The sequence below is a fragment of the Nerophis lumbriciformis genome, linkage group LG26, assembly GCF_033978685.3.
Source record: "Nerophis lumbriciformis linkage group LG26, RoL_Nlum_v2.1, whole genome shotgun sequence".
NCBI lineage: Eukaryota > Metazoa > Chordata > Actinopteri > Syngnathiformes > Syngnathidae > Nerophis > Nerophis lumbriciformis.
This window is the reverse complement of record NC_084573.2, coordinates 12,518,204-12,539,271: the sequence shown is the minus strand read 5'-3', so window position 1 is coordinate 12,539,271 and position 21,068 is coordinate 12,518,204. Positions and strand designations below refer to the sequence as shown.

The 21,068-nt window shown below is 41.9% G+C and overlaps 2 protein-coding genes across 8 annotated transcripts; both read left to right on the top strand.

Moving 5' to 3' along the window:
• Positions 1-5,658: 5,658 nt before the first annotated feature.
• On the top strand, positions 5,659-6,905 carry LOC133623482 (uncharacterized). Its single transcript, XM_072916141.1, has one exon. The coding sequence runs from the start codon at positions 5,710-5,712 to the stop codon at positions 6,709-6,711; it is 1,002 nt and encodes a 333-aa protein (XP_072772242.1). The 5' UTR covers positions 5,659-5,709; the 3' UTR covers positions 6,712-6,905.
• A 3,769-nt stretch (positions 6,906-10,674) lies between these two features.
• LOC140679838 (uncharacterized) lies at positions 10,675-13,990 on the top strand. Of its 7 annotated transcripts, none has more exons than XM_072916140.1 (3): positions 10,675-12,181; positions 12,252-12,461; positions 12,812-13,990. In XM_072916140.1, the coding sequence occupies exon 1, from the start codon at positions 10,749-10,751 to the stop codon at positions 11,775-11,777; it is 1,029 nt and encodes a 342-aa protein (XP_072772241.1). In that variant the 5' UTR covers positions 10,675-10,748; the 3' UTR covers positions 11,778-12,181; positions 12,252-12,461; positions 12,812-13,990. The 7 variants fall into 7 exon arrangements, with proteins under 7 accessions (XP_072772241.1, XP_072772240.1, XP_072772239.1 ...); XM_072916139.1 differs by adding an exon at positions 12,742-12,811 and having other exon boundaries at positions 10,675-12,391; positions 12,882-13,990; XM_072916138.1 differs by having other exon boundaries at positions 10,675-12,391; positions 12,742-12,951; positions 13,022-13,990.
• The last annotated feature ends 7,078 nt before the right edge of the window (positions 13,991-21,068 follow it).

Below are 21,068 nucleotides of genomic sequence, written 5' to 3'. Positions count from 1 at the left end.
GAACCCTTAGTGTTAGTGAGAACCCTTTTAAAACCAATTATTCAGAAAAGGGGTTTTAAAGTGTTCTCTGGATCAAAATGGTTCTTACTGGAACCATTAGCGTTACTAAGAACCCTTGAAAAACCCTTTCTTTGGGAAAGGGTTTTTCAGAAGCAAATGGTTCCAGTTAGAACCTCAGCCCTTGTAGAAGAACCCTTTTGGAACCCTTATTTCTAAGAGTGTAGTGGATCTAACATAATAGTGAGAGTCCAGTCCATAGTGGATGTAACATAATAGTGAGAGTCCAGTCCATAGTGGATCTAACATAATAGTGAGAGTCCAGTCCATAGTGGATCTAACATAATAGTGAGAGTCCAGTCCATAGTGGATCTAACATAATAGTGAGAGTCCAGTCCATAGTGGATGTAACATAATAGTGAGAGAGTCCAATCCATAGTGGATCTAGCATAATAGTGAGAGTCCAGTCCATAGTGGAGCTAACATAATAGTGAGAGTCCAGTCCATAGTGGATCTAACATAATAGTGAGAGAGAACAGTCCATAGTGGATCTAACATAATAGTGAGAGTCTAGTCCATAGTGGATCTAGCATAATAGTGAGAGTCCAGTCCATAGTGGATGCAACATAATAGTGAGAGTCCAGTCCATAGTGGATCTAGCATAATAGTGAGAGTCCAGTCCATAGTGGGGCCAGCAGGAAACCATCCCGAGCGGAGACGGGTCAGCATCGCAGAGACATCCCCAACCGATGCACAGGCGAGTGGTCCACCCCGGGTCCCGACTCTGGACAGCCAGCACTTCATCCATTGCTACCAGACCTGTGCCTGGAGAAAAGAAAAGAAACGGCAGATCAACTGGTCTAAAAAGGGGGTCTATTTAAAGGCTAGAGTATACAAATGAGTTTTAAGATGGGACTTAAATGCTTCTACAGAGGTAGCATCTCTAACTGTTACCGGGAGGGCATTCCATAGTACTGGAGCCCCAATAGAAAACGCTCTGGGAATCACTAATAAGCCGGAGTTCTTTGAAGGCAGATTTCTTGCCGGGACATATGGTACAATAGAATCAGCAAGCTAGACCGTGTAGCATTTTATACTTAAGTAGTAAAACCTTAAAGTCACATCTTAAGTGCACAGGAAGCCAGTGCAGGTGAGCCAATATAGGCGTAATATGACCAAACTTTCTTGTTACCTTCTTGAGACCTCGAAAAAATGCCTACCTCTTTAGGACCACCCTTTCTAGATATATAAAGATGAGTATTTACAACATTAATATTATATACATACTATGCACATAATAAAAAGGTAAGCTTTTAGTTATTTTTTGTCTTTAGAATTTTTTTTTGTAATTCGTTTTTAATCTTCATTATTTACTTTCAAGGAGAGATGTCGATAAATGCTTTAAAATGTAATATCGGAAAGTATCGGTATCGGTTTCAAAAAGTAAAATGTATGACTTTTTAAAACGCCGCTGTGTACACGGACGTAGGGAGACGTACAGAGCGCCAATAAACCTTAAAGGCACTACCTTTGTGTGCCGGCCCAATCACATAATATCTACGGCTTTTCACACACACAAGCGAATGCAATTCATACTTGGTCAACAGCCATACAGGTCACACTGAGGGTGGCCGTATAAACAACTGTAACACTGTTAAAAATATGCGCCACACTGTGAACCCACACCAAACAAGAATGACAAACACATTTCGGGAGAACATCCGCACCGTAACACAACATAAACACAACAGAACAAATACCCAGAACCCCTTGCAGCACTTACTCTTCCGGGACGCTACAATATACACCCCCCGCTACCCCCTACCCCGCCCCCCCCCAACCCCGCCCACCTCAACCTCCTCGTGCTCTCTCAGGGAGAGCATGTCCCAAATTCCAAGCTGCTGTTTTGAGGCATGTTAAAAAAAAATGCACTTTGTGACTTCAATAATAAATATGGCAGTGTCATGTTGGCATTTTTTTCCATAACTTGAGTTGATTTATTTTGGAAAACCTTGTTACATTGTTTAATGCATCCAGCGGGGCATCACAACAGAATTAGGCATAATAATGTGTTAATTCCACGACTGTATATATCGGTATCGGTTGATATTGGAATCGGTAATTAAGCGTTGGATAATATCGGATATCGGCAAAAAAGCCATTATCGGACATCTCTACTTCTACCCTAAAGTCTCTTATGTGCCTCTCTCAGATGTCACCGTTAACTTATTCTGATAATACCATTGTTAAAAATTCTCTTAAAATTTGGGCTCAATTTAAAAGACATTTTGGACTTTACTCTGTCCCTCTCTCATCCCCAATGAACTTAAACCCTTCATTTACCCCCTCTGTTAGTCATATGGCCTTTGCAGCCTGGGAGACTGCCGGGATTCAATCCATTAGTGATCTTTACATTGATGAAACATTTGCGTCCTTCGATCAATTAGCCCACAAATTTAGTCTTCATTGAAACCAGTTTGTGGAAGTCGCGTCCTAGCGAGTCTGCCGTTCAGAGTTGAACAAGGTTTTATTAACCATCAATAGGTTTTGCTGTTTTGACTTTTCAATCCGTCGTCTTCATCTCTAACTCTACAGCCCTCCTCCTCCTGCTGCTGTTCCCGACCGCTACTGTTAAAGACAACAGGTGATTAGACAACTCGTACCACCTGGGAAATCTAATCACCTGCCAGCTGTGTCTCGCCGTCAGCACTGCCACGCCCCCGTCTGATGGTGCTCTGTCTTCAGCACCCTGGACAGAGGCGGTGAATTTTACTTTTTGAAACCGATTACATTTTAAAGCATTTATCGGCCGATAATATCGGCAGCCCGATATTATCGGACATCTCTAGGTAGAAGAGTTGCAGGAGGCCTCCTCGATCTGTAGCCATGGTAGTGGTTGGTTGCTAATATAGCACCGGGTGTAGCGTGCTACCGATGCCCATTAGTAAAATAAAAAATTTGCCAGAGACAACCCACCCAAGTCCCCAGGAGACTGCAAAGTGTTTTTTTTTTCGAATTCTAGGAGTCTTTTTGTTCCAAATAAACTTTAACATCGAGGAATCAAGATCCCGGAAAAAGTGTTTTGGGACAGATATAGGTAAGCACAGTCAATTTGAAAAATCCCGCCTTTTTGGGACCACCATAAAGTTAAAGTACCAATGATTGGCGAAATTATTCTCTGCATTTGACCCCTCACCCTCGATCACCCCCCTGGAAGGTGAGGGGAGCAATGAGCAGCAGCGGTGGCCGTGCCCGGGTATCATTTTTGGTGATTTAACCCCCAATTCCAACCCTTGATGCTGAGTGCCAAGCAGGGAGGTAATAGGTCCCATTTTTTTATCGTCTTTGGTATGACTCGGCCGGGGTTTGAACTCACGGCCTACCGATCTCAGGGCGGACATAATTTTGATAGATTTCACCACCAGGGGGTGCAAATGAGACATTCTCTATTAGATGCAATGGTTTTCCGTATTAGGACCACGATTTTTAACTTGTTCACCGGTCCTCATATGGAAGGTACTTTTCCTTGTTGTCTCAAGACGGGTAGGAATACAAGAACACACACACACACACACACACACAGAGTGGTAGAGTCAAAGTCCTTATTTGATTTGATTTATGTGATTTGTTCACAAACAAGAAAATGATGGGTCAAACTGTGGCCCTCTTAAAATCTTTATTAACTGTCCAGGCCATGTTTTGTACACTGCTGCTCTACCAGAGCATAAGAAGACTCAGCAGTGTTGCCAACTTAGCGACTCTGTTGCTATATTTGGTGAGTAATCAGCGCACAACAAGCTGAATATTAAACTAATTAGAGTGGAATTGCTTGGGAGTGAGTTTTGGGAAGAGAAACTCTCCACTCGAGGACCTTCTTTTTCAGGATTTTTTTTCTTTTTTTTTCGCTACTTCGCGCTCCACTTACTGCAGTCTCAGTGCATCGCGTATTTTAAAGTACCATTGAGTACGCTACGATTTGATGCAAGTTTTAGAGTTTAGGGTTTTAAGAGCATAGGAAGTGTTTATTAAAGTGTGTTAAAGCTGTGTGGAGCGCGTATAAAAACTTTATTAGCGTATACCGTATTTTTCGGACAATAAGGCACTCCTTTTTTCTACACTTTGAATCCTGTGGCTTGTAAAACGGCGCAGCTAATTTATGGGTTTTTCTTCGCTCACGGCCATAATGTTTTGTATTCAACAAATAACTCATATTACGCTGATACAGACGCTGAAAAAGGTGTGTTATTTTCTTTGCTATGGCGCCATCTTTTGGACAAGTTTGCTCACTGCAGGTGCTGTTTCGCTCTTCGAACCAGAAGTATTTCATCCACAGCGTTTCTGCTCAAAAGGATTCTTCATTCATCAGTCCAAGCAGCATTTGTAAGTTTTACAATGCAACTAAAACAATTCATACTTACTAAATTGTTTGTGTGATGTCTGTAGTACTGTTTTAATGCATATTTGTGCATGCTATTGTAATGTAATCAAGCTAGCTTGGTTATGTCTATGAGTGTTGTCATTCATCCAGGTCGTTGTCATTTTCTGCCACATCACCCGTCTCCTACATACAACACTCTCCTTTCAACTATTCATAAAATACTCTGCAATTTCCATTTGTGCCGTTTGTTTACAACTGAATGGAACGCTAACGTGGGGTATTCTGACTATTTTGGACGGGTAGTAGTCGTTCTGCCACACAATACCTCAATGCTAACGAGAGGAAATGACACTTTGACTGTCGTTGGCTTTGACAGTTAGGATTGCTCATTTGCGTCAAATCAGTTGTTTTTCTCACTACGATACGGCAAAACCATCCTTGGCCAGGTTTTGGAGTATAAATATTTGGGGTTTTAGCACCAACCGCGAGACTAAATCTGACCAATCTAAGTCTGTGAGCATGCACTGATGAAGGCTACTCGGATGAGAGGCTTAACGTCCAGTCTAGTTGCAATTACTAGCTTGGTTATCATTAGCTAATATGCTAACATGTTTGCAAGTGTCTGTGTTAATATTATTAACTTACAAAGGTGTTCTTTTTGTATCGTTTCCGTTTCACAAATTCACCAAAACGTCACAGTGGAGTTATTGATTCTGTTGTTTGGAGAGCTAGCTTCCGCAGCTAGTGGGTCTATGACCATGACTTCTGTTTTGTTTGATCATCCGTTTTACTGCCGTGTTTCGGGCATACTTGCCAACCTTGAGACCTCCGAATTCGGGAGATGGGGGGCGGTTGAGGTGGGTGGGGTTTGGTGGTAGCGGGGGGTGTATATTATAGCGTCCCGGAAGAGTTAGTGCTGCAAGGGATTCTGGGTATTTGTTCTGTTGTGTTTATGTGCATTCGGGCGGAAGGCGGGGTACACCCTGGACAAGTCGCCAACTCATCACAGGGCCAACACAGATAGACAGACAACATTCAAATATAATATATAAGTCAACACATGACAGACTTTATATATATTTAATTAGTTTTATTTTTTACAACATAAAAGTCATAAATGGTGGTCCCAATACTTTTGTCCATGAACCTCAACTGATATGAAGTCACATGGTGGCTTTCAACCGTATGTCCTCAACTGAGTTAGCAAGAGTAGCATGTTTGCATTGCAGGTAATGATTAGGTCGGGATATCGATCCCTATGACTCAATCGTCTGCAGCCTGACTGACACTCGTCTAGCCTCAATCATCAGCACATCGCATCTCTTCCCTGAGCAATGAAGGCGTGCGCAGCAACCGTCGTCCTCCTCTTGGCCTATGTCAGCCATGTTTCTTTAGCTTGCCCGCCCGTGTGCAAATGCTACCCGAGAAGAGCCGAGGTGGTCTGCAATCAGGTTCCCCTGACGTCCTTCCCCTCCGAGGGCCTGCCCAGGAACACCAGCACCCTCACCATCCAGTTCACCAACATCACGTCCATCACCGAGCAGGATCTGGAAGCTACGCCCCACCTGAAGGAGCTCCATTTGTTCAACAACCGCCTGAAGAACCTTTCCTCGCATCTTCTCAGGGGCGTTCCTCACCTCACAGCTTTGGACCTGACTGGCAACAAATTGACCCACTTGCCCGCGGACGTCTTCAGCCACGCTCCTCTTCGCAGCTTGGTGCTCAAGAACAACCTGTTGGAGATAGCGGACGCCGGGTGGATTCCGGACAACAGCAACCTGACTTGGCTGGACATTTCTGGGAATCGCTTGGCCAAAATCCCAGCTGACTTCCTCCAGAAGATGCCACAACTGGAGAGCCTCGACCTCTCCAACAACCTCCTGGAGAACATCTCTGCAAATGCTCTGAATCAACTCACCAAGCTCGACCGCCTAAATCTGCGCAACAACAAACTGGACGACCTGGATGCTTCCATTCTTGCTAGCACCCGTAACCTCACCTACTTGTTCCTGTCCAGGAACCGCCTCACACACCTCCCTGAGAATATTTTCCAGGAGCTCACTCAGCTCAAACACCTCACCCTGGATGACAACAAGCTGAGCAACATTCCCACGGGACTGCTGGACAACCTTGAGTCTCTGGATGCCGAAGGACTGGACCTGACCGCCAATCCTTGGTTGTGCAACGGTCAGCTGGAGTACCTTTTCAGGTGGCTCCAGAAGAACCAGACGAGGCTCTTCCTCCCTGAGACCATCACATGTTCTGGTCCGCAGTCTCTGAAGAGCCGCTCAGTTATGTCATTGACAGAAAGTGAACTAAACCTTCAGGCCTCGTAATGAAAACATTGCAATAAGTAATACTACTAAGATAAAAATGGTGGGAATCTTAACATAAATATGTTCAGTTGTAATTAAACTTAGAGTTGTACTCATTAAATTGGTTAGTCTATCATTGGTTACCGCTATCACAACATTGGTTCTGTTGCTGCCGTGTGGTGCAACATATTCATTAATAAATTAACCTGTGGTCACCTATGTTTTCCACTTTCTCGTGCACTCCAAACCATCATGAAAGAGTTCAGTTCAAAACTTGGGAGACACATTTTTGCAGCAAATTCCTAAAAAAAACACCAAAGTACTCTTGAGGAACTTGGCAGATTGGCAGATTCTTGCATTGACATTTCAACCCATGCTCGGGAAGTGTATTTCTGGTCTTGTCAACCTCTCCCCGGCAGGAGGGCAACACGGTAGTGCGGCTGGATCAAAAGAGACGTCGGAGTTGCTTTATTACAAGCGGGCGTTGTTATTCAGTTCTGTAGTAACAGGAGGATATCCGGTCCAAAAAAATGAAGGACTCCTAACTCGGAGGAGCCGAGCCATCAGTTAATTTATTCCTTCTTTCTCTGTCTGGGTGTGTGCTAAGTCAGGACGGCACAACCTGACCATGTAAGGAGATGTTCATGTGTCGTGACTGGGAAGACATCATATGTATACCATAACTTGTAGGCTTGACGTTTAAGAAAAATATGGAATCTCTACTCCAGGACAGAGCGATAACTTTTGCATTCCGGAGCCTGGTTGTATTGCTAATTCCAGTCCACATGGGAATGTCCAACGAAGGCTTGTTCTCAAGCATTATTTACTTAAACCTGGTGGTTCGCTTTCTCCGAGTTGAATACAAACATTCACCATATGAGCCCTGAGATCGGTAGGTTGTGAGTTCAAACCCCGGCCGAGTCATACCAAAGACTATAAAAATGGGACCCATTACCTCCCTGCTTGGCACTCAGCATCAAGGGTTGGAATTGGGGGTTAAATCACCAATGTGTGTTTGACAATCATTGGTACTTTAACTTTAACTTTAGAATATAATATGAGTCAATTAATTCACTACTATGAGAATCAGCACCTCCAAGTCCGAGTCCATGGTTCTTGCCCGGAAAAGGGTGGAGTTCCATCTCCGGGTTGGGTAGGAGACCCTGCCCCAAGTGGAGGAGTTCAAGTACCTAGGAGTCTTGTTCACGAGTGAGGGAAAAGTGGATCGTGAGATTGACAGGCGGATCGGTGCGGCGTCTTCAGTAATGCGGACGCTGTATCGATCCGTTGTGGTGAAGAAGAAGCTGAGCCGGAAGGCAAAGCTCTCAATTTACCGGTCGATATACGTTCCCATCCTGAGTTTTTCCTTGCCCGTATGTGGGCTTTGTACCGAGGATGTCGTTGTGGCTTGTGCAGCCCTTTGAGACACTTGTGATTTAGGGCTATATAAATAAAGATTGATTGATTGATTGATCCTTACCTATGGTCATGAGCTTTGGGTTATGACCGAAAGGACAAGATCACGGGTACAGGCGGCCGAAATGAGTTTCCTCCGCCGGGTGGCGGGGCTCTCCCTTAGAGATAGGGTGAGAAGCTCTGCCATCCGGGGGGAGCTCAAAGTAAAGCCACTGCTCCTCCACATCGAGAGGAGCCAGATGAGGTGGTTCAGGCATCTGGTCAGGATGCCACCCGAACGCCTCCCTCGGTAGGTGTTTAGGGCACGTCCAACCGGTAGGAGGCCACGGGGAAGACCCAGGACACGTTGGGAAGACTATGTCTCCCGGCTGGCCTGGGAACGCCTCGGGATCCCCCGGGAGGAGCTGGACGAAGTGGCTGCTTAGGCTGCTGCTCCCGCGACCCGACCTCGGATAAGCGGAAGAAGATGGATGGATGGATGGATAATTCACTACACTAGCTAACAGAACACTGGGGTCCAAACATATGAGGCGTTCCTCAAGGCACCGCTTTAAGTCCTCTCCTTTTTGGCAGTTACAACTGTTTTTCATAATGGGATTTATGTAACTGGGGTGTTGTGGTAGCTTGTTTACTTCGGATGCAGTCAGTAGTCGTTTGTTCGACTTCTTTAGTCATATTGGTGGTGTTCCTCAAGGTTCCATTTTAGGTCCTCTCCTTTGTCATCATTTGGGCTATTTAACTGTTGGCTTGCGAGTTCAGTTAAAAAAACAAAACTGAGAGTCTTAAATCATCATTGAGATGATCTTTGACTAGCTTTTTTTCCCAGCAGAGTGCTCCTGTGACTCTGACAAAATAGACAAAAGCAAATGTCTACTGTAGAGGACGTTGGTTTCCCAGGAATATACAAAATAAGACGTGATGGGAAGAACTTTAACTTTCTTGAAATGGGGGCCCCCACAAAACAATGTAGTTGAATCTCTCTGCTGTATATTCTTCTGAGAGCCAGTGTCCACAGGAGTGGACATTTGTTTTTTCTGAAAAACAAAAATCCACTCCAGAGGACGCTGCTTCCCAGGAGGATATATTACACAACCCAAAACCAGTGAAGTTGGCATGTTGTGTAAATGGTAAATAAAAACAGAATACAATGATTTGCAAATCCTTTTCAACTTATATTCAATTGAATAGACTGCAAAAACAAGATGGTAAATGGGTCGTACTTGTATAGCGCTTTTCTACCTTTTTTTTTAAGGAACTCAAAGCGCTTTGACACTATTTTCCACATTCACCCATTCACACACACACATTCACACATTCACACAAGATACTTAACATTCGAACTGAAAAACTTTATTTTTTGCAAATATTAGCTCATTTGGAACAGGCGTCGTGTCCTTCGGAACGAAGAGGAAAAGAACCATCCGGATTGTTTGAGGCGCAAAGTTCAAGAGCTAGCATCTGTTTTGGAATGGGGGTGTATTTGTGCCCAAGGCATGGGTAACTTACACATCAGTGAAGGCACCATTAATGCTGAAAGGTACATCCAGGTTTTGGAGCAACATATGTTGCCATCCGAGCAACGTTATCATGCTTATTATTATCTGCTTATTTCAGCAAGAAAATGCCAAGCCACGTGTTACAACAGCCATACAAAAATGTATGGCGCAATATGAAGCCTAAAATACCACAACTGAACAACTTAAGCTGTACATCAAGCAAGAATGGGAAAGAATTCCACCTGAAAAGCTTCAAAAATTGGTTTCCTCAGTTCCCAAAGGTTTACTGAGTGTTGTTAAAAGGAAAGGCCATGTAACACAGTGGTAAAAATGCCCCTGTGCCAACTTTTTTGCAATGTGTTGCTGCCATTAAATTCTAAGTTCATGATTATTTGCGCAAAAAAAATGAAGTTTCTCAGTTCGAACATTAAATATCTTGTCTTTGCAGTCTATTCAATTGAATATAAGTTGAAAAGGATTTGCAAATCATTGTATTCTGTTTTTATTTACGAATTACACAACGTGCCAACTTCTCTGGTTTGGGGGTTTGTATACATTTTCAAACTTGAAGAAATAACAGCTGCTCCCCACTCCAGTCACCTCCGAACCCGAGAGGGACAAGCGGTAGAAAATGGATAGATGGATGGACTTATTGGAAAACAAACAAAGGACATAATGGGATGAAACAGTGCCATCTGCTGGATGGGCTTCAGCATTACTGCAAGGACTATGAAAAAACAAGCTGTGTAGGAACGGACAAACAGTGGAAGAGAACTCCGGTCCGTACTTGTCCATGGAAACAACTTACTAAGAAGCAAAAGAAGAATCAACCGTGGATGACAAAGTGATCGCAAAATGCTTGTAACAAGAAAAATACATTATATCCAACATTCATAAATAAGTACAAAATGTGCAAAAACAAGCTAGCGAGCATCTTACGATAGCTTGTCATTAATCATTGGTAGCTGTGAGACTGATTAGACGGCTTTTGAAATGTTTGCTCGGTTTTGTTTGCCTATTGCAACATGATGCCCCCGCTGCTCCCGTCTAATGCAGACTCATTTGGGGAAAAACTGCTTTCTAAGGGAAGGGGTGAACGGTAGCTAATTCAGAATTGAATCATACGGGTCTTTTTAGTGCTTAAAAATGAGCTTAAGGCTTCTTCTGACGGTTTTTGTTCTGACCACCTGTGGCATCCATGCTTGCCCGCGCTTGTGCTCCTGCTCCTTTTCACCTTGGGGCGCCGAGGTGCAGTGCAGTGACACCTCCATGACGTCCTTCCCCGTGGACGCTTTACCTCCCAACACCACTCGCTTATCCGTCCAGTCCACCCAGCTCAGCGCCGTAGAACCCGGTCATCTAGGCGCAGTGACCCTTCTGAGGAGTCTCCAGCTGTATCACAACAAACTGGACAAGCTTCCTTGGGATCTCCTGAGGAACACTTCCCAGCTGACCACTTTGGATCTCACAGGTAACCAACTCGTACGATTGCCTCCAAAGATCTTCAACCAGAAGTCGCTGCGCAACCTGCTCCTTAAGAACAACCTCATTGAAGAAGTCGATGCTGAGTGGTTCTCGGAAACCAGCAGCCTCATTCAGCTGGATTTATCCGGGAATCAATTATCCCGCGTCCCGTCTGTTTTTCTCCACAAACTGGAATATCTAGAACATTTAGACCTGAGCCACAACAACCTTGAGGAACTCCAAGCCGGAGCCTTGAAGAACCTCCACCAACTGGACACCCTTAACCTCGCCAGGAACAAACTGAGCACCCTGAACCATTCACTTTTCAAACACAACCAGAGGCTCTCACGACTCTTCCTGCAGGAGAATCATCTCAGGGAACTTCACCCCGCGCTCCTCTCGGGTCTGCCCCGCCTTCAGATGCTTCTTCTCAACCAGAACCAGCTCCAACGTCTCCCCCAAAGCCTGCTGGATGGCACAAACTCTACTTTCCAGATGATTCTGACAGGGAACCCGTGGCTGTGTGATGAGAAGATAGACTATCTGCGGCGATGGCTTATTGACCACCCTGGCGATGTGTTCTTTTTGGACGAGGTCACTTGCACCGGCCCGGAAACTCTCAAAAATAGGCCGGTGGTATCTTTAACAGGACATGACCTTGGTCTTGTCGGAGATGAGGAATTGCCTCATTCTGTGGAAAAACACAATTGAAAATGATCATAAACATCATTGCACAATGCAAATACACCCTCTAGTGGCGGTGCAATTTAGTGTGTAGATCAACACCAAAATTCTGGGTTATTTTGATAAACCAATTTATGAGTTGCTTGTGTTGGGTTAAATTTTTTAGTTATTTTTATGAATAGAAATCCATTTTTTGGGTTATAAAGATATTATTTCAACTCATTTCCTGGGTTTTCAAAATGATGAACCATTTCTGGGTTGTTTTTCAACTAGCAACGCATTTTGGGTAAAACATTTTGTTGTTTTTATTAAAAAAGATACTTTTTTCGTGAAGGGAATTTTATTATGGATTAATCTTATTAACATTATTCACCCAACATTGAGTTAACATAACTCAACGTTTGGGTTAAATAATTCAACCCAATAGTTAGGTGGTGAACAACCCAACATTTAGTTAGCATAACTCAACTTTTGGGTTAAATAATTCCACCCAATAGCTAGGTGGTGAATAACCCAACATTTAGTTAGCATAACTCAACTTTTGGGTTAAATAATTCAACCCAATAGTTAGGTGGTGAATAACCCAACATTTAGTTAGCATAACTCAACTTTTGGGTTAAATAATTCAACCCAATAGTTAGGTGGTGAATAACCCAACATTTAGTAAGCATAACTCAACTTTTGGGTTAAATAATTCAACCCAATAGTTAGGTGGTGAATAACCCAACATTTAGTTAGCATAACTCAACATTTGGGTTAAATAATTCAACCCAATAGTTAGGTGGTGAATAACCCAACATTTAGTTAGCGTAACTCAACTTTTGGGTTAAATAATTCAACCCAATAGTTAGGTGGTGAATAACCCAACATTGAGTTAGCGTAACTCAACTTTTGGGTTAAATAATTCAACCCAATAGTTAGGTGGTGAATAACCCAACATTTAGTTATCATAACTCAACTTTTGGGTTAAATAATTCAACCCAATAGTTAGGTGGTGAATAACCCAACATTTAGTTAGCATAACTCAACTTTTGGGTTAAATAATTCAACCCAATAGTTAGGTGGTGAATAACCCAACATTTAGTAAGCATAACTCAACTTTTGGGTTAAATAATTCAACCCAATAGTTAGGTGGTGAATAACCCAACATTTAGTTAGCATAACTCAACTTTTGGGTTAAATAATTCAACCCAATAGTTAGGTGGTGAATAACCCAACATTTAGTAAGCATAACTCAACTTTTGGGTTAAATAATTCAACCCAATAGTTAGGTGGTGAATAACCCAACATTTAGTTAGCATAACTCAACTTTTGGGTTAAATAATTCAACCCAATAGTTAGGTGGTGAATAACCCAACATTTAGTAAGCATAACTCAACTTTTGGGTTAAATAATTCAACCCAATAGTTAGGTGGTGAATAACCCAACATTTAGTTAGCATAACTCAACTTTTGGGTTAAATAATTCAACCCAATAGTTAGGTGGTGAATAACCCAACATTTAGTTAGCATAACTCAACTTTTGGGTTAAATAATTCAACCCAATAGTTAGGTGGTGAATAACCCAACATTTAGTAAGCATAACTCAACTTTTGGGTTAAATAATTCAACCCAATAGTTAGGTGGTGAATAACCCAACATTTAGTTAGCATAACTCAACTTTTGGGTTAAATAATTCAACCCAATAGTTAGGTGGTGAATAACCCAACATTTAGTAAGCATAACTCAACTTTTGGGTTAAATAATTCAACCCAATAGTTAGGTGGTGAATAACCCAACATTTAGTTAGCATAACTCAACTTTTGGGTTAAATAATTCAACCCAATAGTTAGGTGGTGAATAACCCAACATTTAGTAAGCATAACTCAACTTTTGGGTTAAATAATTCAACCCAATAGTTAGGTGGTGAATAACCCAACATTTAGTAAGCATAACTCAACGTTTGGGTTAAATAATTAAACGTAAAAGTTGGGTAGGAAAAATTAACCCAAAATGTTGAGTTAAAAAAACTCTAAGGGGTTTGTCCTTTTCTGAACCAGCAGTTGGGTTAAAATTGGGTTATTTTTAAACCCGACATTTTTTAGTGTGTAAGCTCTTTAGTTTTTAGATCTTTGTACACGTCAAAGCTGGGCCAATAAATCAACAAATCGTTTAATCGAACGATAAAAGAAAATGAACTTTGCCATGTTCGTGTGTTTGTTTGTTTACTTTATATCTTTCTTCCAAACAGGGTGCAATAGGTTTCACCAGTGTTGGGTTAGTTACTGAAAAGCAGTAACTAGTTACAGTTACTAGTTACTTCATTTCAAAAGTAACTCAGTTACTAACTCAGTTACTTACACCAAAAAGTAATGCGTTACCGTGAAAAGTAACTATTTAGTTACTTCTTTTTTCTTTCTTTTTTTAAAGCTCCAATTAATGCCCTTTTAGCCTTCATTTCAGTACTGTTATTGCACTGGAGAATAATACAATCTGTTGATCAACTTCACATGCATTTGCATCACTCAACTCTGCTAAGCCATGTGGTCTACATACAACACACAAAGACAAAGATATGTTACAAAGGCCAATTTGTTTCTGGCCAGAACAAATTGACAAAACTATTTTAAATAGCTGCAACATAACATACATAAGTAACAAACAGCATAATAACAGCATAGCTGTAAAGCAAGAAAGGCACACACTACATACACAAAGTCTAACCAGGCATTTTCTTCCTCAAGTAATTCTTATACAAAATCATGTCTGAAACCCAGAACACTACACATTTCCCCAGTTTTAGTTTAGAGATAAGGAAAGATTGGCCTGGCCCACTAGGATCCCTCTTAATGTTTGTGAACTTTATAGTCTATACATTTAGAGTGATGTGATAATCAAACACTCTAGAAGTCTAGAATGAAAGAGTATATAAGAGAATTGACAGCAACGTTCCCTCTCAGGAGCGCGCATGTGCAATTGCGCACTGCTCAAGCGTCCTCTGCGCACGGCAAATCTATGCCATGCACAAAATCAAATAAAAAAATAAGCGCATAACAATTTTCGACACGACACGGACACGACAGAGAAAACCGTTTTCGTCATCATTGTTCAAATATTGTAACGTCTGTCGAGACGCTTTGAGGACATGAATTCCATCCATCACTTTACTGAGCAAAACTCTTTACTGTCGGCCATAAACACATCACCAAAACATTAGTAAAAAAAATGATATCTAGCAAAACTGGTCATTTTCTGCAGTACAAACCAGACCAAAAGCAACTTTGTTATATCAACAGCAGCCGCTCGCTCTCTCACGTGCGCCAACACTTGCACATATGGCACTTAGCCAGTGATGCGTTTACAGCCACACAAAAAGTCGGACAACTCCAACACCACACATAAAGTGTCATTCCAGGTCGTTACACTATGATTTACCAATCAAATGTGTGCTTATTCTAGTGTCATTTATTAGGAATCTTAATTTATAAATATTAATCATTAAATGCTGTTAGTATATTAAATAAATACTAATACAAATATATTTTTTACAAACAGGAAGTTGCAGGAATGTACACATGATCCCCTGCTTACATCTCATTGTGCAACATGTGAATGTTTTAATGGGAACTAAATGCAATGTCTGAAAGGATACAAATTATTTCCAAAGCAGGACCTCCACCCAGACAAACAATACAAGTACACAGTTCATGAAAAACAATATTTTTTGTTATTGTCATTATAAGTGGGCCTAAACACTTATATTAGAAATGGAAATGACTGCTGTCATTTGATTATAATAATAAGAGAATGTTGTCTGTCTATCGGTGTTGGCCCTGTGATGAGGTGGGGACTTGTCCAGGGTGTACCCTGCCTTCCGCCCGAATGCAGCTGAGATAGGCTCCAGCGACCCCGAAAGGGACAAGCGGTAGGAAATGGATGGATGGATGGAGATGTAAGTTGTTATTTAGTGAGGTTTGGGACAGGTGTGCTGCTGGTGTAGCCACAGTGTGCACGTCTAAAGTTGCTCACATGGACTCCACTCAATGCTCAGGGACTTTTTGCGTTTGCTCACACATGAACAATTAGAGGGAACATTGATTGACAGAGTGTGTACCTTCAGCGGTGAATGGTGGTGGTGGTGGAGGTGAAGTGGCATCAGAGTCTCTGTCTCTCTTTACTAGCTTCGTCGAAGCATGTTGCTTATGTAGCTTGTTTCAGCAGATTTGAATTGCTGTTTTGGGCAGTAGATGGCATCTTTGATCCAAAGCACAATTTACATTTAACTAAAGTGTTATTTTCTTTGTGCTCGACAAAAGAAAAGTAGTGAAAATATCTCCATGTTAGCAAACTCGACTTCTGGCTCCGCCATGATCAGACACGCCCCCCCCCCCCCCCCCCCCCCCCCCCCCCCTCACTCCCCACACTCACACTCAGACACACCCACACAGAGCGCATGTCTCTCTCTCTTCTCCGGCTTGTGACACAAGAAGAATCAGAACGCAGCGCTCCGATAAAACACACTTTATACTACATAAAAAGTAACGTAAAATAACGCAGTAACGCATCATGTAGTAACGGTAACTGAGTTACTGAATATAAAAAAATAACGCGTTAGATTACTAGTTACCGCCGAAACTAACGGCGTTACAGTAACGCGTTACTTACTTTGTAACGCGTTAGTCCCAACACTGGGTTTCACTCTGTGCATCACTCTTAAGTTTGTTCAATAACAGAATCAAATCAATAGAGTGAATCCTCTTGTCAGTCATCCACAAGATTGTGCTAGCTTACACACACAAGACCCAGGTTTTCCAACTGGGGGAAAAAAAATTCCATTTCAAGATGTTCAGTATTTATTTAAATGCAATTTTTTTCTAGCAGAGATATAAAGAAGGGATGTGTAGATCGATCGACCAATTTTTTTCTTGAAAAGTAGGTGATCGCCATTGCTGATTAATGCAGATCACAAACCCAGATCCTCTCTTGCTGATATTTTTGTTTAGTGCCCCAAAAATCACCAAAATGTTGTTTTTTTTAGACAACCAGTGTTGGTATCTAAAAAAAAAGTATGTTCTGGTGTATGTAATTGTTATACTAAATAATATATTGCGAGAATTAGTTTGAATTAAAGGCCTACTGAAACCCACTACTACCGAACACGCAGTCTGATAGTTTATATATCAATGATGAAATCTTAACATTGCAACACATGCCTATACGGCCGGGTTAGCTTACTAAAGTGCAATTTTAAATTTCGCGCAAAATATCCTGCTGAAAACGTCTCGGTATGATGACGTCGGCACGTGACGTCACGGATTGTAGAGGACATTTTGGGACAGCATGGTGGCCAGCTATTAAGTCGTCTGTTTTCATCGCAAAATTCCACAGTATTCTGGACATCTGTGTTGGTGAATCTTTTGCAATTTGTTCAATGAACAATGGAGACAGCAAAGAAGAAAGCTGTAGGTGGGAAGCGGTGTATTGCGGGCGGCTGCAGCAACACAAACACAGCCGGTGTTTCATTGTTTACATTCCCGAAAGATGACAGTCAAGCTTTACCATTGGCCTGTGGAGAACTGGGACAACAGAGACTTTTACCAGGAGGACTTTGAGTTGGATGTGCAGACGCGGTACTGTGAGTACACATGCAGCTGCGGCTTCCAAACATTTGATCACTTGCCCGTACGTGCGTGCCGCTATGTGCATGTCACGTACGTAACTTTGGGGACTTTGGGGAAATATATGTGCTGTATGAACTTTGGGGAGGTGAACGGTACTTTGGGCTGTGGGATTGAGTGTGTTGTGCAGGTGTTTGAGTTGTATTGGCGGGTTATATGGACGGGAGGGGGGAGGTGTTTGTTATGCGGGATTAATTTGTGGCATATTAAATATAAGCCTGGTTGTGTTGTGGCTAATAGAGTATATATATGTCTTGTGTTTATTTACTGTTTTAGTCATTCCCAGCTGAATATCAGGTCCCACCCGCCTCTCACAGCATCTTCCCTATCTGAATCGCTCCCACTGCCCTCTAGTCCTTCACTCTCACTTTCCTCATCCACAAATCTTTCATCCTCGCTCAAATTAATGGGGAAATCGTTGCTTTCTCGGTCTGAATCGCTCTCGCTGCTGGTGGCCATGATTGTAAACAATGTGCGGATGTGAGGAGCTCCACAACCTGTGACGTCACGCTACTCGTCTGCTACTTCCGGTACAGGCAAGGCTTTTTTTATCAGCGACCAAAAGTTGCGAACTTTATCGTCGATGTTCTCTACTAAATCCTTTCAGCAAAAATATGGCAATATCGCGAAATGATCAAGTATGACACATGGAATGGACCTGCAAACCCCGTTTGAATAAGAAAATCGCATTTCAGTAGGCCTTTAAGAATCGATTCTAAATCAAATCATCACCCCAAGAATCAGAATCGTATCGTGACCTGTTGACTTGAGTGCACATCTTAGGGAGGGGGGTATTGAATGACCCCCCAGTGGGTGAAAGCAGGATGGTGGATTTGTTTTTACCTCATAACATGATTTTGTCTCATTTGTCTCTTTACACCTGTGACTCTTTTTTAATAAACCATTGCATCTAATAGAGAATGTCTCATTTGTACCCCCTGGTGGTGAAATCTATCAAAATTAGGGTGGTCCCAAAAAGGACGGATTTTTCAAATTGACTGTGTCGGTTTTAAAAGTGCTCCCCCTCTGGTCAACATATGAAATAACAAGTGCGTGTAAAAAATTGAAGTTTTCCCTGTCAGGTTCAACATCTATTAGACAAGACAAGAAGCAAGGAATCAGACAGAGACAGGATTCAATTTTGCTCATGAGGAGAGCGCGTGCACTTGTACCCTCGTACAATGTCGCCCCGCCGCTCTGAGGAGGGAGCGCCACGCCTCCTCATTTATTTGGGCGTTTCCTGATTACATGGCTGCAGCTGTTTCTAAAGGGAGGGGGGGTCATAAACAGCTGCCGCACTCGGTCATAAAACAGTTCAAAGAAAAGGTGCCCGGGGCGGTGTCAGGTCTGCTCCCTCTCTCCTTTGTAGATCTCGGGTCATGACAAGGTCTTCCGGTGGCTGTCCAATAGATCAAAGAAACCGACACCTCCACGTCGCATCCCATCGCACACAGTAGAGGTTTACAAGCGGTAGGCCTTTTGCTTGATAAGAACAAAAGACAGCTTTTGTCTTCTCGCTGGGCAGCCTGAACTAATGGGAAAACAAGTTGTGTGATAACTTATATACAATTATTCTGCCACTCCCCCTCTGGTCAACATATGAAATAACAAGTGTGTGTAAATATTTGAAGTGCTTCCCCTCTGGTCAACATATGAAATAACAAGTGTGTGTAAATATTTGAAGTGCTCCCCCTCTGGTCAACATATGAAATAAAAAGTGTCTGTAAATATTTGAAAAATGAACTAAAAGCAGTCTTTTTTTCACAATTGGGAACAATTTCTCATATTCTTTCTGTTTCTGTAATATTGCAATATTTTCTCGTAAAATTAGTACTTTTGTTATGTCAAATTACTTTCTAATGCAAAATGGTGACATTTGTCATATAAAATTCTGACTTGTATCACAATATTGACCTTTTTTTTTGTTGTTCTTGTAAAATAGTGACATGTTTTGAGTAAAATGATGACTTTTGTCGTAACTTTGCCAAGTAAAATTCCGAATATTATTATAATATTGCCCACATTTTCAAAGTTTTCTTATAAAATTGTGACTTGTCGAGTAAAATCACGACTCTTTTCGTAAAACTGCCAAACTTTGAAGCTTTTCTTATAAAATTGTGACTGTTATTGAGTGAAATTCCAACTTTTATCATAACATTGCACTAATATTCAGTTTTTCTTGTAAGATTTTGACTTGTGTTGAGTAAAATTACGACTTCTATTATAATACTGGAGGTGGGCATTTTTCGGAGGTCTCAGGAAGGTAACAAGCACAAGAAAGTGTGTGTGTGGGGAGGGGGGGTGCGTGTGTGTGTGTGTGTGTGTGTGTGTGTGTGTGTGTGTGTGTGTGTGTGTGTGTGTGTGTGTGTGTGTGTGTATGTGTGTGTGTGTGTGTGTGTGTGTGTGTGTGTGTGTTTAGAAAATAAGGATATCAGAAAAATCTTCACAGTTTCTACTGCTTGCAACATTGTGTGTCCTGTTGTTTTTAATGAGTGTGTGGGAGTGTGTGTGTGTGTGTGTGTGTGTGTGTGTGTGTGTGTGTGTGTGTGTGTGTGTGTGTGTGTGTGTGTGTGTGTGTGTGTGTGTGTGTGTGTGTGTGTGTGTGTGTGTGTGTGTGTGTGTGGGCTGCAGCAGTGGCTGTATCTTCCAGCTGACCTCTTTGAGGTGTGTGTGTGTGTGTGTGTGTGTGTTTTTTGCCGTTCTCCAACAATATTCATCCTCTGTCTTCCCAACATTCCTCCAGCAAGTATTGAGCGGAGCATCAATTCATCAATCTTTAGTGCATAAAACCTCACTTATGAAAATGAAATTCATCAGTGAAAGAGTAAGAGGCGAGAAATGAACGTTGGAGATTTGACAGAGTAGAATGAAGATTTGTGCAGGAGGTGTTCCCAAAGCAAACACAAAAAAACACACACACACACACACACACATACATACATACACATATATACATACATACACACACACATACATACATACACAAATTCATACACACATATATATATACATACATGCATGCACACATACATACATACATACACACATTCATACACACACACATTCATACACACATTATTACAGACATTCATACACACTCATATATACATACATACCAGTGACGTGCAGTCATCATGGAAAGAAAAAAAATGTAAAAAGAAAAAAAAATTAATTAAATTGTTATATGTATCCAGTGATTATACTATAAAGTTATTTTCCATTTAACTTCACCAGTTTTAGATTATTTTTATTCAAAATCGCTGAATTTTCACATTTGCCGTTCAAATACTGAGAAGAGACGGTGTGTGATCAGCAGCCAGTTGAGGCACATCACTCAGTGCCTCACCATGGATTCCGGACTCGGCTAACTGCTGGCCTGCTGTGCAGTGAGACCGTATTGCTATATGAATTATATTATACATTTCCATAGTTTAGTTAGCTGAGGTATATAATGTACAGTGTATTTCGTCAACAACTGTATGTGTGTAACGTATTTATTGTGCTGAGCGATCATAAAACGGCTGCAAAAGACGCACTGGCTGAGGCTCGCAGTAATCCCGCCTCCTGCATCCCCGCCGTAGAATGCACCCCCTGACGGGAGTGTTATATCAACTAAAGCCCACACTTAAACTTTCCACGTGCAAGATTGAATCTATTTAAAA